This window comes from Trichosurus vulpecula, chromosome 5, assembly GCF_011100635.1.
Source record: "Trichosurus vulpecula isolate mTriVul1 chromosome 5, mTriVul1.pri, whole genome shotgun sequence".
NCBI lineage: Eukaryota > Metazoa > Chordata > Mammalia > Diprotodontia > Phalangeridae > Trichosurus > Trichosurus vulpecula.
In genome coordinates this window covers 205,661,507-205,685,930 of record NC_050577.1, presented here as the reverse complement: position 1 = coordinate 205,685,930, position 24,424 = coordinate 205,661,507, and the positions used below count along the sequence as shown (strand labels likewise).

The 24,424-nt window shown below is 41.0% G+C and overlaps 1 protein-coding gene across 1 annotated transcript in view; it reads right to left on the bottom strand.

Annotated features, from left to right (window-relative positions):
- The window catches only part of IL17RA (interleukin 17 receptor A), a 28,598-nt gene extending 4,851 nt beyond the window's left edge, over positions 1 to 23,747 (bottom strand). Inside the window, exons 1-12 of the mRNA XM_036760945.1 lie at positions 23,502 to 23,747; positions 15,670 to 15,694; positions 13,334 to 13,480; positions 12,022 to 12,146; positions 9,235 to 9,361; positions 4,662 to 4,709; positions 4,117 to 4,280; positions 3,322 to 3,405; positions 2,418 to 2,505; positions 2,257 to 2,268; positions 1,455 to 1,556; positions 34 to 75 (exon numbers count right to left, since the gene is read on the bottom strand). Coding sequence (XP_036616840.1) covers positions 34 to 75; positions 1,455 to 1,556; positions 2,257 to 2,268; positions 2,418 to 2,505; positions 3,322 to 3,405; positions 4,117 to 4,280; positions 4,662 to 4,709; positions 9,235 to 9,361; positions 12,022 to 12,146; positions 13,334 to 13,480; positions 15,670 to 15,694; positions 23,502 to 23,636 — 1,099 coding nt within the window. The 5' untranslated portion in view covers positions 23,637 to 23,747. The remainder of the gene's footprint in view (positions 1 to 33; positions 76 to 1,454; positions 1,557 to 2,256; positions 2,269 to 2,417; positions 2,506 to 3,321; positions 3,406 to 4,116; positions 4,281 to 4,661; positions 4,710 to 9,234; positions 9,362 to 12,021; positions 12,147 to 13,333; positions 13,481 to 15,669; positions 15,695 to 23,501) is intronic.
- Between the last annotated feature and the right edge of the window lie 677 nt (positions 23,748 to 24,424).

The window sequence follows — 24,424 nt, the reverse complement described above, 5'->3', positions numbered from 1 at the left end:
CCAATCAAACAACAATAAAAAAGAGGTACTTGCCAGGGTGTTTGGTGTCATTTTCAGGTTTATCAGAGGACAACCCTAAAATGAAACAATAAATTAGAATAACAAAGGACCAAGTCCTCTTACGCTAGAACTGCTCTCTTAGAAGCGAAGCAACATGGAATGGCAAAAACTGCTTCATTCCTTCACCTCCCTCTCCCTAGTCCCAACTGGTATAAATGCTGAGAGGGGAGAGTATCACTGATTACCAGAGGGAAGCCTTGCACAATTCTGGGGGGAAGAGGTGCAGCAGGAGCTACCTAGGAAGCCTGACTTTGGCCTAGAACAATGAAATAAATGAATGTTGAGCCCTAATCTGGGACCAAGTCCAGATTCAACCCAATTCCCTTGTAGATACACCCTTCCTATTCCACACATTATTAGAATGTGCACTTCAGGGAGTGTATCTTCCCCAAAAGCATCAGTGCTAAAAGCTTAAGTCTTGCACAGATAAGTGTTTACAAGCAGTCCTTGCTGAGTTCTTTATTGATATTTCTTCCTTATATTTTCTGAGAAGAGGAAAGGAAACAGTCTTACTTAAGCAATCCTAAACCACAGTGATGCAATGCTTAAAAAAATAAGAAAGTCATCCCTTACTAATATGCATGTCTGCCAAGACAGGATATGGAATTACCCATGTCCATGAAAAAACCAAAGCAAATATTTAAGATATCCATTTCAATCTCTACCTTTTTAGCCTTTTCCCCCTCCAGGGCTGTTCACACTGGGCAAAAGGGACACAACAATGTTTTCTTTCCTATAGACCATTCACTCTTGAGGAAATGGTCAAAATTCTTATAATAAAAAAGAAATTGAGAACTAAAAGATCTGGATGTCATCCTAGCTAGATAATCAAGACTGAACTCTATTATTCAATAATTATCCTCCTATTCTAATAATTTCCTGCCCTTTTGGGGGGAGGGGTAAAGGAAACTGTGGCCTACAAAAGTAAAAGGATGTGTTCAGGTGACATAGAGGAAGGGCACTAGTCAGGAAACAGAGGAATCAAATCCTTCTGAACCTCAGGCCCAGTATTTAATTTGCTTAGAGTATATGTAGTGCTAACTAAGGAACACTGTGAGAATCTCAAATATTCATCCTCAGCTTTAATTATGGTGATTATTAACTATAGCATTTCATTTGTGCCTAACTGACCTTTTACTCTAGGGGAACTCCATCCTAGTAAGAACTCGTTGGAAATTCATCTGTGGTCAGTGTACAGAGGGAGGAGACAGAGAGGGAGAGGAGGCTTCTATCTGATCTGGGAGTGAAGGGATCTGGGTGAAGGGTGACCCAGCCTCAGCTTCATATAAGGTGCTTAGCTCAGGGGCAGTGGGGAGAAAGAAAAGGGAGAGAGCAAGAAAACACAAAACTAAAAGCTAAGGACATTGCAATGCCTCAGCTACTCTGCTCCTTACCAGGCTTCCTCTGAGTCATGCAAATGGCCAGAAGTATGACAGAGCCCACCAGCAGGATGCAGATGCCAGTGATAAACCAATAAACCCACAGTGACACATCATCTATGGCAAAAGGAAACCAGTGAGAGATAGAAGGAAAGACTTTATCTAACAACCCTGGTGCCCCTCCTTCCTGGTCCTTCAGAGTCTATCCTCTCTGGGTCAATCAATCAATGTTTATGATCCATACCACTATGCACAGACGCTAATAATTCCACATTCCAACATTTCATAAGAGTAAATTTGATATAGTAGAAAGAGCACTGAACTCCAAAGTCAGGAGACCTGGCTTCTGGTACCAGCTCTAATATTTATTCTCTCTTTGTCACCTTATACCAACTTTCATACTCTCAGTTTCTCTGTCTCTAAAATGGGAGTGATAATAATTGGATCATTCCAGAGTTATGATGAAAATACTTTGTTAAACCTCAAAATGTTTTTTTTTAAAAAAGTGGCTTTTATTTTATTACCCTGTATGCTCTTTTAGGGCAGGGACCAACAGTGTCGCATCTAAACTTTCATGGTGCTCTCAATATAGAGGAGGCCCTTAATAAATGCTTATTGGATTGAGTTTTGCAAGTGAGAAAGCTGACACAGAAAGAGTAATGGACATCCCAGCAGGCCATACAGCAGGCAAGGTGGCAGTGTTCGTCAGATAACTTTTAGGGCCGCCTTGCTCCTCCACTGTCTCAGTTTCAAAAGGTGGCTACTCACATGACACATTCATGTCCCTGTGCAGAGCTCTAGGACAAAGCTTGCTTACCTGGAGGACAGGCTGCAAAGTGAACAAAGAAGGGACAAAAGGGGAAAAAAAGTTATAAGCCATCCAGAACACAGATTGGGAATCTGCCCAAATTCTTGCCCCTTTCCAGCCCCTCTCCCTTCCCCCCAGCAATGACTCAGGTAGGAAAGGACCCATCTTACTGGGTGTTGGTGGTGGTAGCACTGGGCAAGGGATGGAGAGTGTGTGTCTAAGGCAGTCATTCCGACAACTATTAAAGAACGGCTGGATCTGGGGGCAACAGAGAAACAAGAGAGAAGAAAGTCAGCCTGGGGTGCCTGGTATATCCTAGGCACTTAGTAAATGCTAGTTGACTGACTGTCTACTATTGGCCCTGCTCAAACAAGAGATTCTTCAAGGAATGTCTGGACAGGATGTTGGCTACAAGAGTTTCTTTCAGTTTAGAAAAATAATTGCATACCCATAAATTTTAAAATCCAACTCACACAAATATTGAAATATACAGACAAGAACAGCATAAAGATGATACAAGCAATCTCCCTCCAAAAATTAAAGAAAGTCCCAAAGTGAGTAAGCAAAAATAACACAAAAAAATGAAGGTGATTGCACATGCAAGTGTGCCCTTCTGCCACTTAGGGAAACAACAACCATGTGGTTTGACTTGAACAAATTGAACTAACGTCTTCTGTTGAATTTAGCATGGAGAGTTTTGTTGCTATGAAATGTACCACAGGGTTTCCAAATAACTCTCATATCAGGATCTCCCAACAAGGAGAAGAGGATAAAAGGCTCCTCTTCTCAAGCCTAGAGGATTTCTACATCTGATTTTCTACCCCAAATTGACCAAAGCCCACATACTAGATTACTTTAGGATGGAAGCAAACAGGGTAGAGAAGGAGCACTGAGAACATTTTAGAGTGCCTTATTTGCAGAGAATCTATCTTCTCTACTTAGAGAGAGAATAACCCTAAATCCTCAGAGTTCCCTTTGGCCAGTGTAACTTCCTCACCTGACCCCCACAGCAGGAAGGCATAGCCCATTCACTGCTGTCTTTGACAGGGCCATTCCCTGGACTCAGAGTTTTACCTGTACACTGTACTGGCAGCAGGCATTCATATTTTGCAAGGGGAATGTGACATTTATCCGATGGTGGAAATCTTCTTGTCTGGTCTGGGGAGAAAAAGGAAGAGAAAAGGCAATGCTGAGAAAAGGTAGAGTAGGATAGGGAAGGGCATGGGGGAGAAAAGGAAAGGATAGCCATCAGTGGAAATTTAGGGGCTGAGAATGTGAGGTAGGGAGAGCCAGAATTGTTTATTTTAGGGATTAGGAAATTTATCTTCAGTGGGATGGAGTGATTTCTCCCAAGTCACAGAGTTAATAAGAGAGGTAGTGAAATGAACACTAGACTTTAAAGTCAGGAAACCTGGGTTCAAATCCTACCTTGGGCATTTATTAGCTATCTGACCCTGCACTAACCTGGTTAACCTCTTTGTCTCCTTATCTGTAAAATGGGGATAATAATACTAGCCTCATAGGATTGTTGTGAAGATCAAATTAAATAATGTATTAAAGCATTTTGTAAACCATCAATAACATTAATAACATTATTACATAATAATATAAAAACGTCAACTAAAAATTAATAAAAATGTATACATGTTATATATTTATATATAAAATAAATTAAAAAACCATAATAAAACATTAATAACAAGTGGCAGAGTATATATAAAATTAAAATAAAAACCTAATAATAAAAAACATTAATAACAAGTGGCAACTAGGTCTCCCTAGTCCCAATCCAGCACGCTTTGCATTGGGACTACTTGAGGAAGGCATCAGGGTGGAGGTGGTTTGTGGTGGTCTCAAAGGGGAAGTTACCTGGGTAATGAACTGAAAGTCTTCATAACAGCTGCCGATATCTGTGTTTGGAAAACCATTCACGAGGATCTTATAAGTGGTCGATTCATTCCACAGGTTAAAACTCACCAGCAGGGAGTTATTCTTCAGCCTTTCTCCTGTGATGCCAGGCTCCCACAGGCTTCCTGCAGGGAGTGCAAAAAGGGGCCAGGAAGACAGCCGATGAAAAGAACTTCCATCCCTTCCATGGAGAGGTGGGAGATTATGGGTAGAGAATGTTAGACACTATCAGATGTGATTGCTCCATTTCTAGGTTTTGTTTAATATTTTCTTTGTTACAAGGGAAAGTTTTGAAAGGTGTGGTGGGCTGCTTTAGGAAATGACTGGTGTAAAAAACAAGAAGCCAATAAAACTTAGAAAAAAAATTAAAAAGATCAGGGAAGAGGCAGAGGGGATCATCATTAGGCACCTTTTCAGGGGTTGGACATTTGACCCCCTCCGTCTCCCACCCCCACTTCAAACTTAAACCTCATCAACCCTGGAAAGGGGAGAAGTACAGCAATTACCTGTGCTCACACAGGGGGTAGTCACTCTCATTCTGGGATCTCTGCAGTCTGCAAGGGAGGAAGAAAAGAAAGTCTATTAGGTATCAGGCCGTGAGGCAGACTCTTTCAGGCTCCAAACCTTGGGAGAAGTAGCCTATTTCTTTTTATTCCTTTTGCAAATAATGTTTTATTTTTTTCAATTACATGTAAAGATAGTTTTCAACATTCATATTTTTTGAATTCCAAATTTTTCTCCGTCTCTCCCTTCCCTCCCCAAGACAGCAAGCAATCTGATATAGATTATACATGTGCAATCATAGAAACATATTTCCAGATTAGTCATGTTGTGAAAGAAGAAACAGAACAAAAGGGAAAAGCCACAAAATCCAAAAAAACAGTGAAAATAATATGCTTCAATCTGCATTCAGACTCCATGGTTCTTTCTCTGGGTGTGGATAGCATTTTCTATCATGAGTCTTTTTAAATTGTCTTGAATCGTCGTATTGCTGAGAAGAGCAAAGTCAATCATAGTTGATCATCACAGTGTTACTGTTATTGTGTACAATGTTCTCTTCACTCAGCATCAGTTCATCTAAGTCTTCCCAGGTTTTTCTGAAATCCACCTGCTCATCATTTCTTACAGCACAACAGTATTCTATTATATTCATACACCACAATTTGTTCAGCCATTCCCCAATTGATGGGCATCCTCTCACTTTCCAATTCTTTGCCACCACAAAAAAGAGTTGCTATAAATAGACATTTTTGATTCAAGGCTCTTTTTCTTGAGATCACGTCAGACCTGTCTCTTTCCAGTCCATCTCTAAAGCTTCTTGCCTTCTAGATTGCCTTCACTTACTGTTAGTAAACTAGGAAAGCCTTTGATTTGTTGGTAGTAATTTTCTCACTTTTCCATTCCTCATTTCTTTCTCCTCCTCAGACTCCATACCATCTCAATGTTCTCTCTTTGGCTTAGGAAATGCTACAAAAGGCTTGGAACAAGAATTACTGTAAAGAACTGGAAATCAAGGGGAAGCCCAGCAACTGGGGAATGGCTGGTATGAGATTGTGATGGAATACTATTGTGCTATAAGAAATGATGAGATCAATTGATCTTAGAAAAATATGGATAGACTTGCATAAAATAATGAAGAGCGAAATGAGCAGAACCAAGAGAATGTTGTATACAGTAACAGCAGTTTTGTTTTAAGAACAACTTTGAGTGAATAAGTCATTTTGATTGTTATAAATACCCAAATTAAACACAAAGGACATATGAAGAAGCAGGTATTCAGAGAAAGAACTAATAAATAGAATTATGTATATAAAGATTATATATATATTGTAACAACAATGTTACTTGCAGCTACTGTGGCTGTGCAAGACCAATGACACCAGAGCACAGGAGGGGCTGGTAGCTGAGGTTCTTTGATCTGCTTTTCTAAGGAAAGCAACTTTAAGGGGTTTACAATCTTACTTTAATTAATTTAATTAATCATTCACTTAGTTCAGGGGAAAAAGTCAGCACCCTGAACTTCAGAGAAAACACAAGCAGAAATTACATAAACAGAGCAAAATAACGCAAATCAGCAGACAGGCTTCTAGCTATTTGTCCAAGACACTACATACCAGACCAACATCTGGGTTTTTCAAAGCCAGGGAAGGGCTCTTAACTACTGCCCAGAGTCTTGTCTGGCCAAACTGCAACTACTCTTCCAATGAGTGAAACCCCCAGAAGCAAAATGCCAGCCTCAAAGCATATATACCCTATTTAGGGCCCCAGGGTTTAGGACCCTGGGACTCAGTGCCTACTTAGCAAAAGTGTGTAGGCCTGAGGCTTAGTATCTACTTAGCAAAAGGGGTGTGGGAAAGATCTTTAATCACTAGCACCACATCATATATATTGTTTCCAATCAATGACTCGATTCAAACAAAGGCAAGACTCAAAAGCACTTGATTGCCTTAAGTGCTGAGAAATACTCCAAAACAAAAGACAACAAAAAATTCTCGGCCTGCTGGTCATTACAATATACTCTAATAGCAATTTAGATTTGAAGATCTTTCTCACCCATTAATAGGCCATGTGATCTCCTTAGGTCACAGGAAGCCTAAGCCACATGTGGTGGGAAAAGCTCACTGAGAGGAAAAGAAAGTTGTGTCACAAGAAATGTTGGGACAGCAGTTATGACAGAGCTGAGGGAAAGAGAGCAGACTTGTGATAGCTGTGCTGTAAGTTTTTGGGAAGGCCCCAGCAGGTGGGGCAGATGGCTTTGGGATGGTGAGGCTCCATGCAGTGATACTGTGTATCGAATTCTTTGCTGCTGTGATGGACTGGGCATATTGGTTATGGGATCTGGTCCTCTGGTGTCTGAATATGGGGTTTAGTTCTTCTACCTTCTATGTGGAGAGTCTCGTATAATTTGCAATACAGAACCACATAGGCGTTTTGACAATTGTCATCTATGTTGTGATTATTGCCTTGCTGATACCTGTACATATACATATATAATGTACATAATAGATTTTCAGTTTTATATGCAATCATCTTTTTCTTCATTATTCTGTTATGGAAATGCTTTTTTATTCCATAAATTAAAAAAAAAGAGTTAATGTATCAGTTCCCTCTCTGGTACTAGGGGAAGGGTTGGGAAGAAGAGGTACTGCAGAAAGGAGGGGTTCAACATTATTATTAACAAGCACTGAGCACCTTCTATATGCCAGACCACAGGGCTATGGACAGGCATAAGACATGGTCCCTGAGCCCTCAAAGGAATTTAAAAATTTAGCTGAGAAAGCAGATTGTACATATATAAAAAAGAGCATATTTCAATAATATTTAGTATAGAGCAAGTGTAAAACAAATGGTATCAACAATAAGTGGTACAGGAATCCAGAAGAAGGAGAACTCACAAATGACTGGAGTGGTCAGGGAAGGCTTTACACAGGAGGTGGAGCTGAATTAATTCTTGAAGTAAAGAGAGGACTTTGGTATGTGAATAGAGAGAATTCCACACAGGGGACACAGCAGTAACAAAAGGCAGTGAGGCAAGAGATGAATCTGGAGAAGGCTGAGACAAAAATTGTGTGTGTGTGTGTGTGTATGGGGGGTGGGGGTGGGCAGAGGCATCTCTAGTACCTGGCCAAGCATTGGTCCTAGGCAATATAAGCAATGGGAAACCAAAGTTTTTTGAGAAGGCTTTGGGTGATGTGTGCAAAATGACATTTGTCCTTTTTACAACCCTAAACCTGTCATGTCTCTTCTCTTGATCTGAGTTTCCTCCATCTGTGATATGAGGCAGATGAACTAGACAGATGTTTTCTTGGGTTCCTCCCAGCTCTTAAATTCTATGATCCTATGATTCTAGGAGATATCTATTTAGGATGGATTAGAGGTAGGGGCAGTGTTTTACCTGGAGAAAGTATTCAATAAACATGTGTTAATTAGAGACCAGTTATGAAGCAAATGCAATTGTCTGGGTGCCAAAGATTATTGAAGTCAGAAGATGTAAGTTTGAAATTTGTCCTTAGCTATTTATTACCTAGGTGATCCTATGGTCTTATGGTATGTATGGACTTAGGTGGAAGGCAGCAGGGCTCAGGGGCAAGAAGGATGGAATTGGAGACATACAGGTTCAAATCCTGCCTCTGACACTTAATAGTTCTGTGATGAACTCTTACTTCTCTGACCCTCAGTTTTCTCATCTGAAAAATGGTGAAAATAGTACCTGTAGAACCTACCTCACAGCAGGACCATTGTACACAGTAATATCGTAATGATGATCAACTGTGAAAGACTTAGCTACTCTAACAATGACAATGACCCAAGACAATTCCAAAGGACCCACGATGATCTTTTGTGCATGTTTTCTTTTGTGACATGGCTAATATGGAAGTATGTTTTGCATGACTTCACATGTCTAATTGATATCCTAGTGTTTGCCTTCTCAGGAGATGGGGAAGGAATGGGAAGAAGGATCAATTTGGAACTTGAAATTTTTAAAAATGAATGTTAAAAAAATTTTTTACATGCAATTGGGAAAAATTTAGCAAAATAAAAATATATGTTAAAGGGGGAAAAAAAAAACCCTACCTCACAGAGCTGTGATTATACGTAGAATCTGAAGCTGGAAGGTACCTTCAAGGTCATCTAATTTGGCCCTTTCTGCAAACCTTAAAGTGCTATGATAAGCATCTGCCATTATTATGATTAGGGAGTGGCAGTTTATCCAAGATACCCTGACACTGGGTGATTTTTGTGATGGTTTCCCTGGAGTTAGTTTTACTACCTAAAAGGAGGGAGGGATTTCTGCATATGTATAACTCTCCTGGGATCCTTCCTGCCCAATGCTGGTTTCTCAACAATTAAGAAAGGGGTTCAACTTGCCCAGAGGGAGATGAGGCTTCAATCCAGACACTGCAGAGCAATCCAATTTCTCTGACATTTGTTTTCTTCTTTAGAGAGATGCAGTTTGACAATGGCATCAATTGTTTGGGTTTTGCTGAGTAGAGGCCCTAAAGTCTGAACAACTTGCCACTTCTCAAGAACCCAAAAGGAGAGTGAGGAAAGTTGCACCTGAACAGGAAGGTCTCTTACCAGGCACCTGGAAAGTCACGGACTCATGGTTTGGATCTCCATTAGGCATTGGTTTGGGCAAGTGATGCACTGTTATCTCATATTCTTGGCCAGGTTCCACCACAAAGTTATTGAAGGTGAATTGCCACTGAAAAAGAGAGTGTAAAAGAGGTCAAGGAGTGGACACTATGGCCAAATATCTTTTCCATCCATGAGAAAAAAAATTGCCCCTCTTCACCCACCCCCTCCAAGTCCTATAAAGATACTAATCTATTTTTTCTATGCTTCAGTCTTTCACTGGCAGTGGGAGTTGTTTATGGGTACAGAATTCCAAGAGCCACAAGGTAGAAAAGAATTTGAGGCATCACCTTTAACTCGAGAACTATTATGCAGCTATTGCGATGGAGAGCCTCATGGGCCCATGGGAATAATAGATGGGGAGTTACTAGGGCTGTAAGAAAGATACCTTCTGACCTCTTAGAGAGGGGGCCAGGCCTGGGAATTTCTTGACTTTGGTAGGATTGGGAATACAGGAAGTCACACACAAACTCCCCTTGAGAATTAGGCACCTTCAGGGTGTAGATGAGAAAATTCCCTCCTAACTACTCTAGCAGGTCATAGGAGGTGACCTCACTCTAAATCCTGGAACCTTGAGGGTCATCACCATCTATCCAAGCAGCAGTACTAGGGATCTCACCACCAGTAAAGTAGTGCCATCCAAGGAGCCAGGGCCGATTGGGGGATATCAGGTTTGTTGTCTATTTTTGGCCCTATCATGGATATTAGAAAAGTCCCTTAACCTCCCCCAAAATAAAGTTGAGGAGCCTTATTAGTCCCCTGGAATGGTGGGAAGTTTAAGCCATTAAGAACTAAATAGTCATGCCTCACTTCAAAGCAATAAAATTGGGGTCACAACCCACTGATGAAGTAATCAAATTCTGAGCGGCCAACTCAGTGGTGGAACGTTCATAGTCTGTGAGTTCATCTCTGTCCCTGCATTGCTGGAGCTCTGCGCTGGCCTGAGTTCTTTTCTTCAACATATTCCCCTTCCCAAGCCCCCATTTAATCAGAAATGAGAACAAGAATGGGAGGAAATTAAGCAGATAATGCTATTCTCCTAACCTGTTTTCCCTTCAGTATGGTTTTAGTAAAGAGATGGAAGAAAGGGTACAGCACACAATGTTACCAGGTGAGGAGCACTGTGTATTCTCTGGAATCCTAGAAGAGCTAGATGGAACCTTTGTTTGGGGGGTGCAGGAAGGAATCCATATTGGTGTGGTGAAGAAGCCATTTCTATACCTTCCTAAATTCTATATCTTTATCTGGTAGCATTGGTCCAATGATAGGGATCACCTTGTAGTCATGTGAAGGACTGGCAGATGAGCTTCCTGAGACCAGCTTTCTAGAGATAACAACCCCTTCCTTTCCCGAGGCTCTTCTTTGGAACCAGTTCAGGACACCGAGCTCCAAGGCCTTCACATTTCATTACCTCCTGAATATTTACACTGATCACTGAAGTACAATTAAACTAGAATGAATCCTCTATCTATGGCATTATGAGCCCAGAGTCAGCTAGGTGGCTCAGTGAATAGTGTATTGGGCCTCAAGTCAGGAAGACCCGAGTTCAAATCCTGCCTCCAACACCAGCTCTGTGACCCTGGAAAAATCATTTAATCCCTGTCTGCCTCAGTTTCCTCAACTGTAAAATGGGGATAATAATAGCACCTACTTCCCAGGGTTGTTGTTGTGAGGATCAAATGAGATATTTTTTAAAATGCTTAGCACAATACCTGGCCCACAGGAGGCACTTTAACTTGTGTTTTTTTTTTCTTTCTTCTAGGTCCCTGACCCTACTTGGATCCCCTGGTTGGTAGATCTGCCATTTCTGATTCCTGATTATCTTTCCTCTTCTGTTGCTACTCCTGTAACTAAATGCCTAATGACAGCAGCCTTCTCTTTACCCTTCCCTCCTAATCTACCTGCCACACACGCCAAACCATAAGAGTGTGTTTTCTAGAGCTTATTTTTATAAGGGAAAAGAAAACATACAAATTCAGAAATAATTCACCAGAGAAAGGTAATTTTATATGTGTGGTAAAGAAAACCACTCATTCCGAGGTTGGGAAATACCTAAACATTCTAAACTACTAGCTGTCCTCTTCTCTAGATCAGAAGTGTTAGCTCCCACTTCATCATCACCATTATCATCATCATAATAGCAGCTAATATGTACATAGTGCTTTGAGGTTTGTTTGCAAAGTGCTTTATAACCCTGACTCTAAACCTGGAGTATTTGCATCATATTCTCCTCATTGGTGGAAAGAACATTTATATGTTATCTCATGTGGTACTCACAACAGATCTGTGAGGTACTTCCTATGATCCCCATTTACAGATGAGGAGATCGAGGCTGAGAGAGGTTAAGTAATTTGACAAGATTAGAATTTAGGTCTTCCTGACTATGAGACCAACATTCTGCCCACTCTGCTATGATGCCTTCCCAAGAGGATCCCATCTTCCCTATCCCACATTGCCCTCGATTGATTTGGGCTCGGGCCACCTAGGAGTTCTGGCTCAAGGTCATAATCCAATTTATAACCAGGCTTACTTTTAGTCAGTCAAGAGTCAGACTTCCTATATAAATTATTTAGCTAGTCCTCTTCCCTGACTGCAATGTGTTGATTACCCCTAAAATTAGTTTTCCCCATCACCTCAAAAAATAAAATAAGAACACTACTCTGAAAATACACAGAGATGAATTTTTTTGGTCACAGGATACACAAGGAAAATACAATCCTAAATTCTCACCCTCTTCGAATCCGGTCGCAGTTGCTGCTGAAGTTGGTTTAGAAATATAAAATCGACACACAAGTGCTCGTTGGTGCTCACTTGTAGTACCGAAAGCTCAGCGCCCTGAAGAAACAGGATGCTGCCTGCCAAAGAAAAAGAGGAAGATTAACAAATCATTTTTCTTCTGTCTCACCACATCTCCCCTTCCCTCACCCCACCCTCTCTTCACAATGTCTGGTCAGTGTTAGGAGAATCCTGCCTGTCTTACTTAACTTGTAATTTCCGGTTTAAATATTTTGGCTCACACTTGGGCTTCAATCCCTCCTGCTTTCTAAATCCTCATTCCTTGGAGAGTAACAAAAGAAGCAAACTATATTTAACTGAATCTCTTTGGATTTCCCAAAGCAGGCACATGAGCAAAGAAGTTTGGGCTTTCTCTTGGCAGGATGTTAGTGCTTTTTCTTCTAAGTCAGTAGCTGGTTGGAGATAATGAGCCCGACCTTTCCTAAGCTGGGAGACAGATCATGATGCACATCCTCAAAAGTGACCTAACCCTCTCTTACGGGAAAGGGAAAGTATCTCCCCACCACCATCCTTGCCAAATAAAATAAAACAAAAATATGGGCTATTTGTAGTTGGTAAATGTTTGGTACTTGTTTGCTAGGGACTTCTTGGGAAATAACCACTTGCCCATTTGCCAAGGCTGAACAGGACTTCATGCTGGCTCAGCAGAAAAGTGTCAATGTGTTAGTGTCATTTCCATGGGGAGATTGTGGAATGTGTGGGATAGTTGTTTTGGAGGGGTCCAGAACTATGATTTCATTGGTATGGAGAAGCCCACTAAGAAAACTTCCACCAATGTCTTAGAAAGCAATGATTAAAAGACTTGCCCAGGGCACAGTCAGTATATGTCAGAGATGAGTTTTGAACACAAGCCTTCCTGTGTCTAAGGCCAGGTTTGAATCCACTTAGTCACAATGCTTCTCATATAATAGCGCTTTGAAGAACTTACTTATAAATCAGTGTTACTAATGAACAAAGATGCAAACAAATGCTTAATGAAAATAATGCTGGACTGAGAATCAGAGGATCTGGGTTCCACTCCTAGCTTGAGAATTAATGAGCTGTATGACCTTGGTCAGGTCCCCTAATGCTTCTGGGCCTTGGTTTTTCATCCAGAAAACAATGAGGTCAGACCAAATGGACTTTGAGGTCCCTTTTGGCTCTAATTTTATGATCCTATGACCCAGTTGTCAGAAACCAAAATTCTAACGTCAGTAATGAAAATATTTAGCTTTGGAATGTTTCTGACCATCACTCCCTCACTTACCATCTGTCCGAACTTTCCATTCAATGTGCACCACAGGAAACAGGTCTCCATTTTTGCTGTGTTCAAAGCCCAGCGTGATGTTGACATCTCTAGGGTCAGAGGGTGTCTTGTTTCGAGGGTAGAGCCAACTCTCAGCCAGGCAGGTACCTGCAACGAGAGTAAAACTTTTGTTTGTGTCTTGGCAAGAAGGCAGAGAGGGCCAAATGGCCTGAAATATAGAAATTTGTGGCAGGGTAATCTAAAATGGGAGTCAGAGCATTGGGATCCAAATCCTGGTTCTGCTGCTTACAATCTATGTGACCTTAACCTCTCTGAAGTCACCTAAACTTCAGTTTCCTTAACTGTAAACCTCAGGGGTTGTATTAAGTGACCTCTACGTTTTCTTCTAGCTCTAGCTCTATGATCCTAAATCTAATTGGTTTGGGAGATGGTTTTTCTGACTCTTCCAGGACACATAATCACTGTTTTAAAATACTTAATGATCCTAGAGAAGAGGGAGTTTATCATAGGTGCCGTCACTCAAACACAGACTATCCTGCTGTTCCCGTGAAGTTCAAGTGAAATAATGTATATAAAGCGCTCTGTAAACTTTAAGCACTACTGTATAACCATGATGATGATGATGAAGCAGCTTACTCCATCCCTGGACTATGTGTCACATTGGAACCACCCTCTACCTCTGGGTCCTATTCATCCAATTGGCTGTTTTCTCCCCAAACTTCCATTTTAGGTAGGCTGGCCAGAATAACCACGTCTTCTTTCCTTTCCAGGCTACACTCCTGGCTCTCTGGACTTTTTCTGCCATCCTGGACCCACCACAGCCACAGACCTTCATTACTTCCTCCCAATTGGCTTCCTTGCCTTAGGTTTTCAAGCTTCCTTTTATGCTTTGTCAACTCCCATTTGAAAGTATGCTCCTTGAGGGCAGGGACTATCCTTCTTTCTGCTAGTGTTTGTATTCTCAACACATAGCACAGTGCCTGGTACATAGTAAGAGCATAATAAATGTTTGTTGTTGATTTGACTTATTCTATTTGCTTCCAGAGAAGAAAATAAGAACCAATGGATGGTGTTACAGGGAGGCAAAACTTGACTTAATATGAGGTGGAGTATTCTTAACCATCAGAACTGTCCAAAAGGGGAATGGACAGGCGTGTGTGAGGTAGTGAATTCTCAAAGAAAAAAATGAAAGAATCCCTGGCCTCGAGATACTTACATTCTATTGAGGGGAAAACAACACACACACATATAAGTATATTCAAAATAAATACAAGGAAAATACAAGGTAATATGGGGGCAGAAAGTGACATGAGCAGTTCTGTAGAAGGAAGCTAGAGATTCTAATAAAAGGTAGGTTATCTCATTGATCTTCAAAACAACTTGTGATGCAGGTGCTATTATTTATCCCCATTTTACAGATAAGGAAACTGAAAGCTGAGAGGGGTTAAGTGACTTACCCAGGGTTGCAAACTTTAAGTGTCTTGAGGCAGGATTCAAACTAAGGTCTTTCTAAATCCAAGTCCAGAACATCCTAAGAGTCTGAGATTAAGAGGGAGTGCATTCTAGGCACGGGGGAGGGGTAGAGGAGTGGGGGCCACCTGTGCAAAAGGATGGAGTTGGGAAAGATAAGAGCTGGAATGTTGTATGGGAAGAATAGTGAGAAGACCAGTTTGGCTTGACCATAGAGTTCAGGGAGCCTGGGGATTAACATGTAGCATACAATAAGGGTGGAAAAGTTGGAGTCAGGTTGGGAAGAGTTTTAAGTACCAAACAGAGAAGGTTATTATTTGGTCCTAGAGCTACAAGAGCTTCTTTAGCAGGGGAGTGACAGAGTCAGGCCTGTGCTTTGGGCATACCAGTTGAGAAGCGGTGGATAGATTAGACCAGGGAGAGACAAAGTTCCTTTAAGAGCTTTGATGGTACAAAATCCCTGAACTCTTTCCAGAAAAGCTCCTTATCCCTAGTTCCAAACAAAACAAGCAAAACCATAGATATACCTTATTTTGCACAATAATTGATTTTAATAAATGAATTTAAATTGAATCTTTTTAAATTCACTCAGGCAATGGCTCTTTAATGGAAACTCCCAGTGAATTTTTTTTTAAGGCTAATAATTGTAATCTGTTTGTAAAGTTCATACAGGCATAGGAGGCATTCTTAAAGTAAGGCATACCTGTGCCAGATTGAGGACACTCTCTAGCATTAATGATAATCCATGGTGTAAGCCTGAAAGCCAAAGTGCTGGTAACTAGGCTAATGTGCTGCTGCCAGAACTCAGCAAATGATTATCATTTTATTAATAAACCAAAAGGAAATAAAAGAAAAGGATGACTTACTCTTCTTGACAGTACAGTTTAGACCCTGTGGAAGAAACAAGAAGTTAATTATAGCTAACAAATTGTTGCACTTTTGAGATTTCCCCCCTCCTTAATTCCCTGAATGAAATTTCTCTCTCAGCTCTGGCTGCTTTCAGGGTGTCCATTACCCACCAATTCTCTTTCCATATTGTCTAAGACAGTGAGAGGGACAGACATGGTAAATGAAGCAAGACAAATGCCCAGAGACAGGTCACTATTTCAGGGCCATGTGGTTACCACTCAATCAACAAGCATATATTAAGATACTTCGCTAAGCGCAAGAGATACAAAGAAAAAAGTTGAACAATCCCTACCCTCTAGGAACTTACATTCTGTGGGGGAGACAACATGTAGACACAAAACTATATAGCATATTGCATACAAAATACTAGACAGTTGTGGGAGGGAGGGGACAAGAATCTGGGGGAATGAAATCAAATTTTAAAAATGCTTCAAATTAGAAGTTGTCACTTCAGCTACATCTTGAAAGAAACCAGATGAAAAGGGAGTGTATTCCAGGCACAGAGAAAAGCAAGTATAAAGATGTTACAGGGGTGTGCTGGAGCCAGCTCTAAGTCCAAACTGTTAAGTTTTCAGTGTAAGCATTTATACCTTAGAAATTAGTATTTGCTATAAATCAGGACTTGATATTTGTTTTATTGACTGTCTAGACTTAAGAAAGTGTTAATAACATTATCACCCCTACTATTCAATTTGGTACTAGAAATGTTAGCTGTAGCAATAAGAGAGGAAAAAGAAATTGAAGGAGTTAGAATAGGCAAAAAAGAAACTAAATTATCACTTTTGCAGATGATATGATGATTTCCTTAGAGAATCCTAGAGAATCAAGTAAAAAACTATTTGAAATAATAAACAACTTAAGCAAAGTTGCAGGATATAAAATAAACCCATATAAATCCTCGGCATTCCTATACAGTACTAACAAAGCCCAACAGCAAGAAATAGAAAGAGAAATTCCATTCAAAGTTACCATAGACACTATAAAATATTTGGGAGTCTATCTGCCAAGACAAACCCAGGGCCTATATGAACATAATTATGAAACACTTTTCACGCGAATCAAGTAAGATCTAAATAAATGGAAAAATATCAGTTGCTCATGATTAGGCCAAGCTAATATAATAAAAATGACAATTTTACCTAAATTGATTTATCTATTCAGTGCCATACCAATCGAACTACCAAAAAATTATTTTACAGAGCTGGATAAAATAATAACAGAATTCATCTGGAAGAACAAGAGGTCTAGAATATCTAGGGAATTAACGAAAAGAAATGCTAGGGAAGGTGGCCTAGCCATACCAGATATTAAACTGTATTATGAAGCAGCAGTCATCAAAACTACCTGGTACTGGCTAAGAAACAGAGCCATGGATCAGTGGAATAGGATAGGTACATAAGACACAGTAGTCAACAACCATAGCAGTCTATCTACTCTTTGATAAACCTAAAGAATCCAGCTTCTGGGCTAAGAATTCACTATTTCACAAAAACTGCTGGGAAAATTGGAAAATGGTATGGCAGAAACTGGGCATAGACCAATATCTTACACCATATACCAAAATAAAGTCAAAATGGGTTCACGATTTAGGAATAAAGGCTGATACTATAAGCAATTTGGGAGAGCAAGGAATAGTTTACCTATCAGATTTATGGAAAAGCAAAGAATTCATGACACAGCAAGAGCTAGAGAGCATTACAAAATGCAAAATGGATAATTTTGATTATGTTAAATTGAAATGTTTTTGTATAAAAAAAGCCAATGCAATAAAGATTAGGAGGGAAGCAGAAAATTGGGAGAAAATCTTTACAACTACTGTCTCTGATAAAGCCCTCTTCTCTAAAATATACAGGGAACTGTATTTATTTATACGAATACAAGTCATTCCCCAGTTGAGAAATGGTCAAAGGATATGAACAGGCAGTTTTCAGAGAAGGAAATTAAAGATATCTATAGGCATATGAAAAAATGCTCAAAATCACTACTGATTAGAGAAATGCAAATCAAAACAACTCCTAGGTACCACACTTCTCCTGTCAGATTGGCTAAAATGACAAAACAGGAAAATGACAAATGCTGGAGAGGATGTGGGAAAACTGGAACACTGTTACCTTGCTGGTGGAGTTGTGAACTGATCCAGTCATTCTGGAGAGCCATTTGGAACTATGCCCAAAGGGCTATAAAAATGTTCATACCCTTTGACCCAGCAATACCACTTCTAGGGTTGTATCCCAAAGAGATCACACAAGTGGGAAAAGGACCTATGTGTACAAAAATATTTATAGTGGCTCTTCCTGTAGTAGCAAAGAATTGGAAATCAAGGGGATGCCCATCAATTGGGAAATGGCTGAACAAGTTGTGGTATATGAATATAATGGAATACTATTGTGCTATAAGTAATGGAGGTGATACAGACTTCATAATAACCTGGAAAAACCTACATAATATAATTCTGAGCAAGCAGAGCAGAACCAGGAAAACATTATACACAACCACAGATATATGGATTCTGTGATGACTAACCCTGATAGACTTTGTTTTTCTCAGCAATATAAGGTGCAAAGACAACTCCAAAGCACCCATGATGGAGAGAGCTAGCTATATCCAGAGAAAGAACTATGGATTCTAAATGCAGGTTGAGGAACACTTTATGCTCGTCTTTTTCTCTTTTTTTTTTGTTTTGTTTCTTCTTTCTCATGATTCATTCCATTGGTCACAATTCTTCTTTATAACTTGACTATTGTGTAAATAAGTTCAATGCGAAGTTATATGTAGAAGATATATTGGATTCCATGCTGTCTTGAGTAGGGAGGGGGGTAAGGGGGAAGAAAATCTGGAACTCAAAATTATGTGGAACTGAGTGTTGTAAACTAAAAATAAAAAATCCCCCCCCAAAAGAAAGTGTTAATAAGGCAGATTTAACTTACAAGTGTGTATGCATATTTTTTTTCCTGGAGAGCTGGTTGTTAAACATTTACCACCATACCCTTGTGTAGCCCTATAAACATTGCTTGAACTCAGCAGGAGTACAATAGAAAGCTCTGGGAATGCTCATCCCCAGACTGGAAGTCTGGTGACAGGATGATGATGATAATTAATAATAATAACTGATATGTCTCTCCTTAAGGTTTTAAAAGTGCTTTACATCCAATTACCTCATTTAAGCTCTCAGAACCCTTTGGAGATGGAGTGTTCTTTATATGGAGCAGTGAGTAGGTCAGCATATCTAGATTGCAGAGTGAAAGGACTGGAAAGGGAGAAGACAACCAGATTCTGAGAAGCTTTAAATGGCAAACAAAGAAAGTTGTATTTAAACCTACCAGCATAGGGGAACTGCTGGAGTCTGGTAAGCAGTGTGGAATGGGCTGTGTGACACAATCCCTGCACAGTCCCTACCCTCTAGGAGCTTATATTCTGTGGGGGAGAAAACATGTAGGCATGTTCCCTAATATATTAAGGAAGTTACTTAGGCCCTTGTGTGGAAGATATTGAAGAGGGGAGAGACCTGAGGTGGGGAGACCAGTGAGGAGGCTATTGCAGTAGTCTGGCCAAGAGGGTTTGACTGAGGTAGTACAGTCTGTATGGAGAAGAGGTGGAGGATTCGAGAGATGCTGTGGAGATAGAAACAATCAGATTTGGCAACTTCTAGGATACACAGACTGAGAGTGAGAAGCTGAGGCTGACCACAGAGTTGTGAACCTGGGTGTCTAGAAGGATAGTAGTGCTCTTAACATCAAAAGAGTAGCTTGGAAAATGAATAGGTTTTGAGAGAAAGATACTGAATTTTGTTTTGGACATGTTGAATTTGAGATACCTACAGGACATCCAGATGGACATGCCTAATCGGCGGTTAGTGATGCAGAACTGGAGCTTAGGAGAAAGACATATATACAGATCTGGATATAGTGATCTCAAAGCTATCTGAATAGAGATAGGAACCGCACTTAAGGAAGCTAAAGAAGTCACCTGTGAAAGAGAAAAGAGAGAAAAGAAGAGGGCCCAAGGACAGAGCCTTGAGGCGCACCCCACAAGTAGTGAGTGTGACCCAGACGATGAATCAGTAAACCAGAGAACCAGGAGACATCGGTACTCAGAAAACCCAGAGAGGAAAGAGAAACCAGGAAGAGTGGCCAACAGTATCAGTGGCTATACAAAACTAGGAAGATGAGTCTCTCAGGCCAGGAATAAATACCAAACTCCTTAACCTGGCATTCCAGGCCTTTCACAATCTGGACCCATACCTTCTTTTGTTTTCCTTCTCTCTCATGTTTTATAAGTTTATTTTGCATTTATACAACAGTCACTTCTCAGTTTACCCCTTCCCACATTAAACCTACTCTTTAAATAAAGAAGACTTAGGTAAACAAAACCAATGGACGCAGCAACAGTCTGACTGTGTAGGAAATAGTCTATATCTGTACTCTCTCACCTTTCCACTAGGATGCACTTTCCTCTAGAATCAAAACTGCTTACCTATTTTTTAACCTAATCTCTCTCTGGTCCCATACCCATCCCTCTAACCAAACTGTCCCTCTCTTATCTGCCTTTCCTTGTCTTATATTACTCCTGCTAAACAGAATTACTTGCTGTTCCTTGATTTCAACCCTTGTTTTTCCACCTCCATGCTTAATACTGTATGACAATGATGGTATAATTTTGTCACTCTTCCTCAGCATCTAATATAATGCTCAGTACATAGTAAAAGCTCAATAAACGTTCACTGAATAAATAAGTGAATGGTGATGAAAGAGTAAGGTCATCTGCCTCAAACTGACTGTTCTTTAAGAGTAGCAGCATCAGAAAAAACCACATATCGGCCTACCTCAGAGAAGATCAACGTTAAAATGAATCATATCAACAGCTGGCAAGGCATTTTTTAAAACTTGCGGTGAAAGGGATTTAAAGGAAAGAAAAAAACCATTTATTTGCCTGTATTTGTTGGCTGTTGTTTTATATTGCACAGTTTACATTAATGAATGGTTAATGGTTAGCCTAGTCAGAGCACGGTCAAGGCCAATGCCAAGGATGTGGGCTTGATCACCAGATGAGATTTATCATAAAACACAGACTTCCAACTCTATTTTCTTCCATGGCTACAAACTACTTTGTCTTAGACACAGTGATCTGTAATTGGGGCTGGATTTGAGAATGTGGATGGTTCCGTACAAAACATCATTTCCAAGCCAGATAACGTAAGCTTAGGAAGAAGTGGGCCTGGGACTCGGTGTGCTGAGTTTGCATCTTGGCTTCAGCACTATTAAGTTGTGTGACTTTGGGTATATCACTTAAGCAAGCTGAATTTAACCATTTTGACTTGAAAAAGGGGATAATAATACTTGTATTTTCTAGTCACAGAGGGTTGTGAGATAGGTGACAGACTTCACCCTTTTTTTCCCCCTGTCAAGTATCCCAGGGAAATTGGTCTAGGACAGCTCAAAAGTTTGACTAATGAGTACTTCTCTGGTTCATTCTCTCCATTGTTACTCCCCTGCTCAAAAATTGTTTATGGTTCCCTATTGCCTACTCAATAAAGTCCAGACTCTTTAGCTGGCCATTTAAGGTTCTCTCTGATCTGATCCTTACATATTTTTCTCTCTCACTATTACTCTATACATCATCCATGTATGTCTATGTCTTTTTTCCCTTATTAGATTATAAGGTTCTATATCAACAGCTTGGTACACAATGCCTTGTATGGCACACGTTGTGTATAGAGGTTTGTGCATTATGGGTATTTAATGGATGTTCGTTAAATGAATGCTGAGTCTATAGATTTCATAGGGAAGCCTCAGAACCCATCAAGAAGGTCCACTTAATTAGAAAACGTTTCCTTGCCTTCGCTAATCACAGAGGGTCCTATAAAAGCATCTTTTCAAATCCTTCATATTTTTACTTTATAACACCCAAACTTGTCCCAAATAACAAATGCCTTTTGCTTCTAAGCTGGCGAATGATCTACCAACTCAGATAACAAGAATTCACATTTTTCTAATTCCTATCTTCTGACTCAGAGACCAAGCAGAATAGTGAAAAGAGTGAAAAGGGACTTGGCATCAGAAGACCTGAGTTTCAGTTCCAGTTATGATTTACCGTGATTTTATGTCTACGCTTCAGTTTCTTATCTACAAAAAAAAAAGGAGACTGGACTAAATTATATCTAAAGTCCCTCCCGTCTCTACTTGTGAGATGTTCCTTATTATGTATGTGGTGCAATAGACTGAAACAATGTTATTTTTTAAAAAAGGATGCTCTCCAAAGTACAGACCACTAACTGACACTTAGGTGTGTCACACTTCCTGCAGGCTTAGCACAGTAGATATTAACAAACACCCCATGTTAATACCATAGGGTGCTGGCCAGGGGCAGGAAGGGGATCCACCTGTGAGCTGGAGATAGCCAACAGCCAGGAGAACTCTCAAAAACGTTTTTAAAAACCACAGCTGGGCCATCACTTCTTAGTCACACCTCAGTGGGCTCCTCAGAGAGCTGATCGTCCTTGAGCTGATGCTGGCCCTTGGCAATTTCCCTCCTCCCCGCCTTTTCCCTTCAACACTCAAGGTCATGAGGAGCCAACCACAGGCAAGAGAATGGCTATCCACTTCTGGGCTTGATGTGTAAAGAATCAGAATTTCACTTTCCAAGTGGACCTTGGAAGACCCTAGAATTTAAGACAGATTTGCCTGCCCAGTTATGCAATTTGTCAGTCAGTTCACAAAACCTCCACTTTTTACACTTATCTTGCCACTTGGCTTTGCACTCCCCTGCAGCCCTTTGCTCCCAAAAGTACCTTGCACAAATTAGGAGCTTAATAAATGTCTGTTGAATTAATGAGCTCCATTTATCCACCACACCATGTTAGATGGGCCTTTTGTTGCACTTCAATAATTTTAGCAAGTAGGCTGTATATTTTGCTAAGACCCATTCTCTCTTTCTCTCTCTCTCTCTCTCTCTCTCTCTCTCTCTCTCTCCCTCAATTGCTTCATCTGTAAAATTTTGGGGGTTCGGTGTTCTTCACCTTTTTGTGTTATAGACCCCTCTGGAAGTCTGACGAGCCCATGGACTCTGTATAATAACAATAAAAATGGCAGTATTTATATAGCATTTTAAGGGTTGCAACTTGCTTGTCTCATTTGGTCTTCACAACACCCTGTGAGGTGGGTGCTATTATCATCCCCACTTTACAGATGAGGAAACCGAGACTGAAAGAGGTTAAGCGCCTTACCCAAGATTACACAACTTGTTAGGACAGAATTGAGGGCCCACCGAAAAGGTCCACTAAGTTAGAAAATGTTTCCTCGAACTCAGGTCTTCCGGATTCCAAGTCGAGCTTTTCTTACCCACTGTGCCACCTAGCTGCCTCGATTAACAGAATAATGCTTTTAAAACGTACAAAATACACAGATTTTTAAAAAGATGCACTTTTTTCCCCCATCCGAGGTCGGGACCTCCCTAAATCTATCCTTAGACCCCTTGGAAGTTCGCCGACCACAGGTTAGGAGCCCCTGGATTCGACGATCCATCTGTAGGGCTTCTTTCAGTTCTAAATCCGAGCATTGTGCAACCCCACGGAAGGAGCGCCTTCCAGACTCCCTGTTGTCACCGCAGTTGACTCGCTAGAGTTTTCTTCCTCTTCGTACTTCTGTCTCCGCCACCAAACTCTCCCTTCCCCAAGCCATCCTTTCCCCGCTGCCGCTTCTCTCTGCCCTCATTCTCCCGGCCCAGACTCTCCCCGGCAGCTGCCCATCCTTCCCCTCCCGCCTCGCCGTCTGCGCGGGGATCACCGACTCACCGGCTGCGAGCAGACTGGCTCCGGGGTGTCGAGGATCCACAGGGCCGAGCCGGCCCGGGACAGCACAGCCAGGAGCAGCAGCAGGAGCCCAAGCTGCCGCGGGAGTCCGGGCAGCTCCGGGAATAGAATCCCCATACTCCTGGGTCGCGAGGCAGCCGTGGCGGGGGGCCCGGCGGCCTAGGACCGAGGCGGGGAGGGGCTTTCCCCGCAATGATGACAGCCGGACTCAACTCCACTGCACCCCGCTTCCTGCTTTCAGCTGGGGCCAGCGGGCGGGGTTTCTGCTCCCTCACTCTCTGCCCGCCCTTTACCTGCCACACCTCCTCTAGTACTGTGGTTGGCTAAGTTACCCCTATGGAAGATCCCAGCGCACTGAAATAAACTTATGTTGAAGTTAACTGCCTATACGATAGTTGCTTTAAAAAAAATAAAGCATATTGTACAAGAGTGTTGGCCTCGAAAGCAGGAAATGCTAGGTTCAAGTCTCATCTCGGACATTCTGACTGGCCCTGGGCATTTTTAAAGCTTACAACCTGCAGAGAAGATATTAACTTGCGTTAGTAGAGGGAGTTTCCTCACCTGGGGGTCTCAATGAAATCACAGTCAAATCCTATCCTGTTTAAAAACACTCTATTTTCTCTTTTCCCATGGTTCCTCTAGCACCTCTCAGGATTTAGAATCCTCAGACGTCATCTAGTCCAATCCCCCTCATTTTACATTAAAATGAAGCCCAGATAAAGGAAATGATGTGGTCAAAGGTCACACAGCAAATATAAGGTAGATTGAAACATCTTACTCCAGAGCGGTTCAGTTGTGTCCAGCTCTTTGTGACCCCACTTTTGGGAGATTTTCTTTAGCAAACATACTGGAATGATTTGCCATTTCCTTCTCCAGCTAGTTCATTTTCCAGATGAGGAAACTGA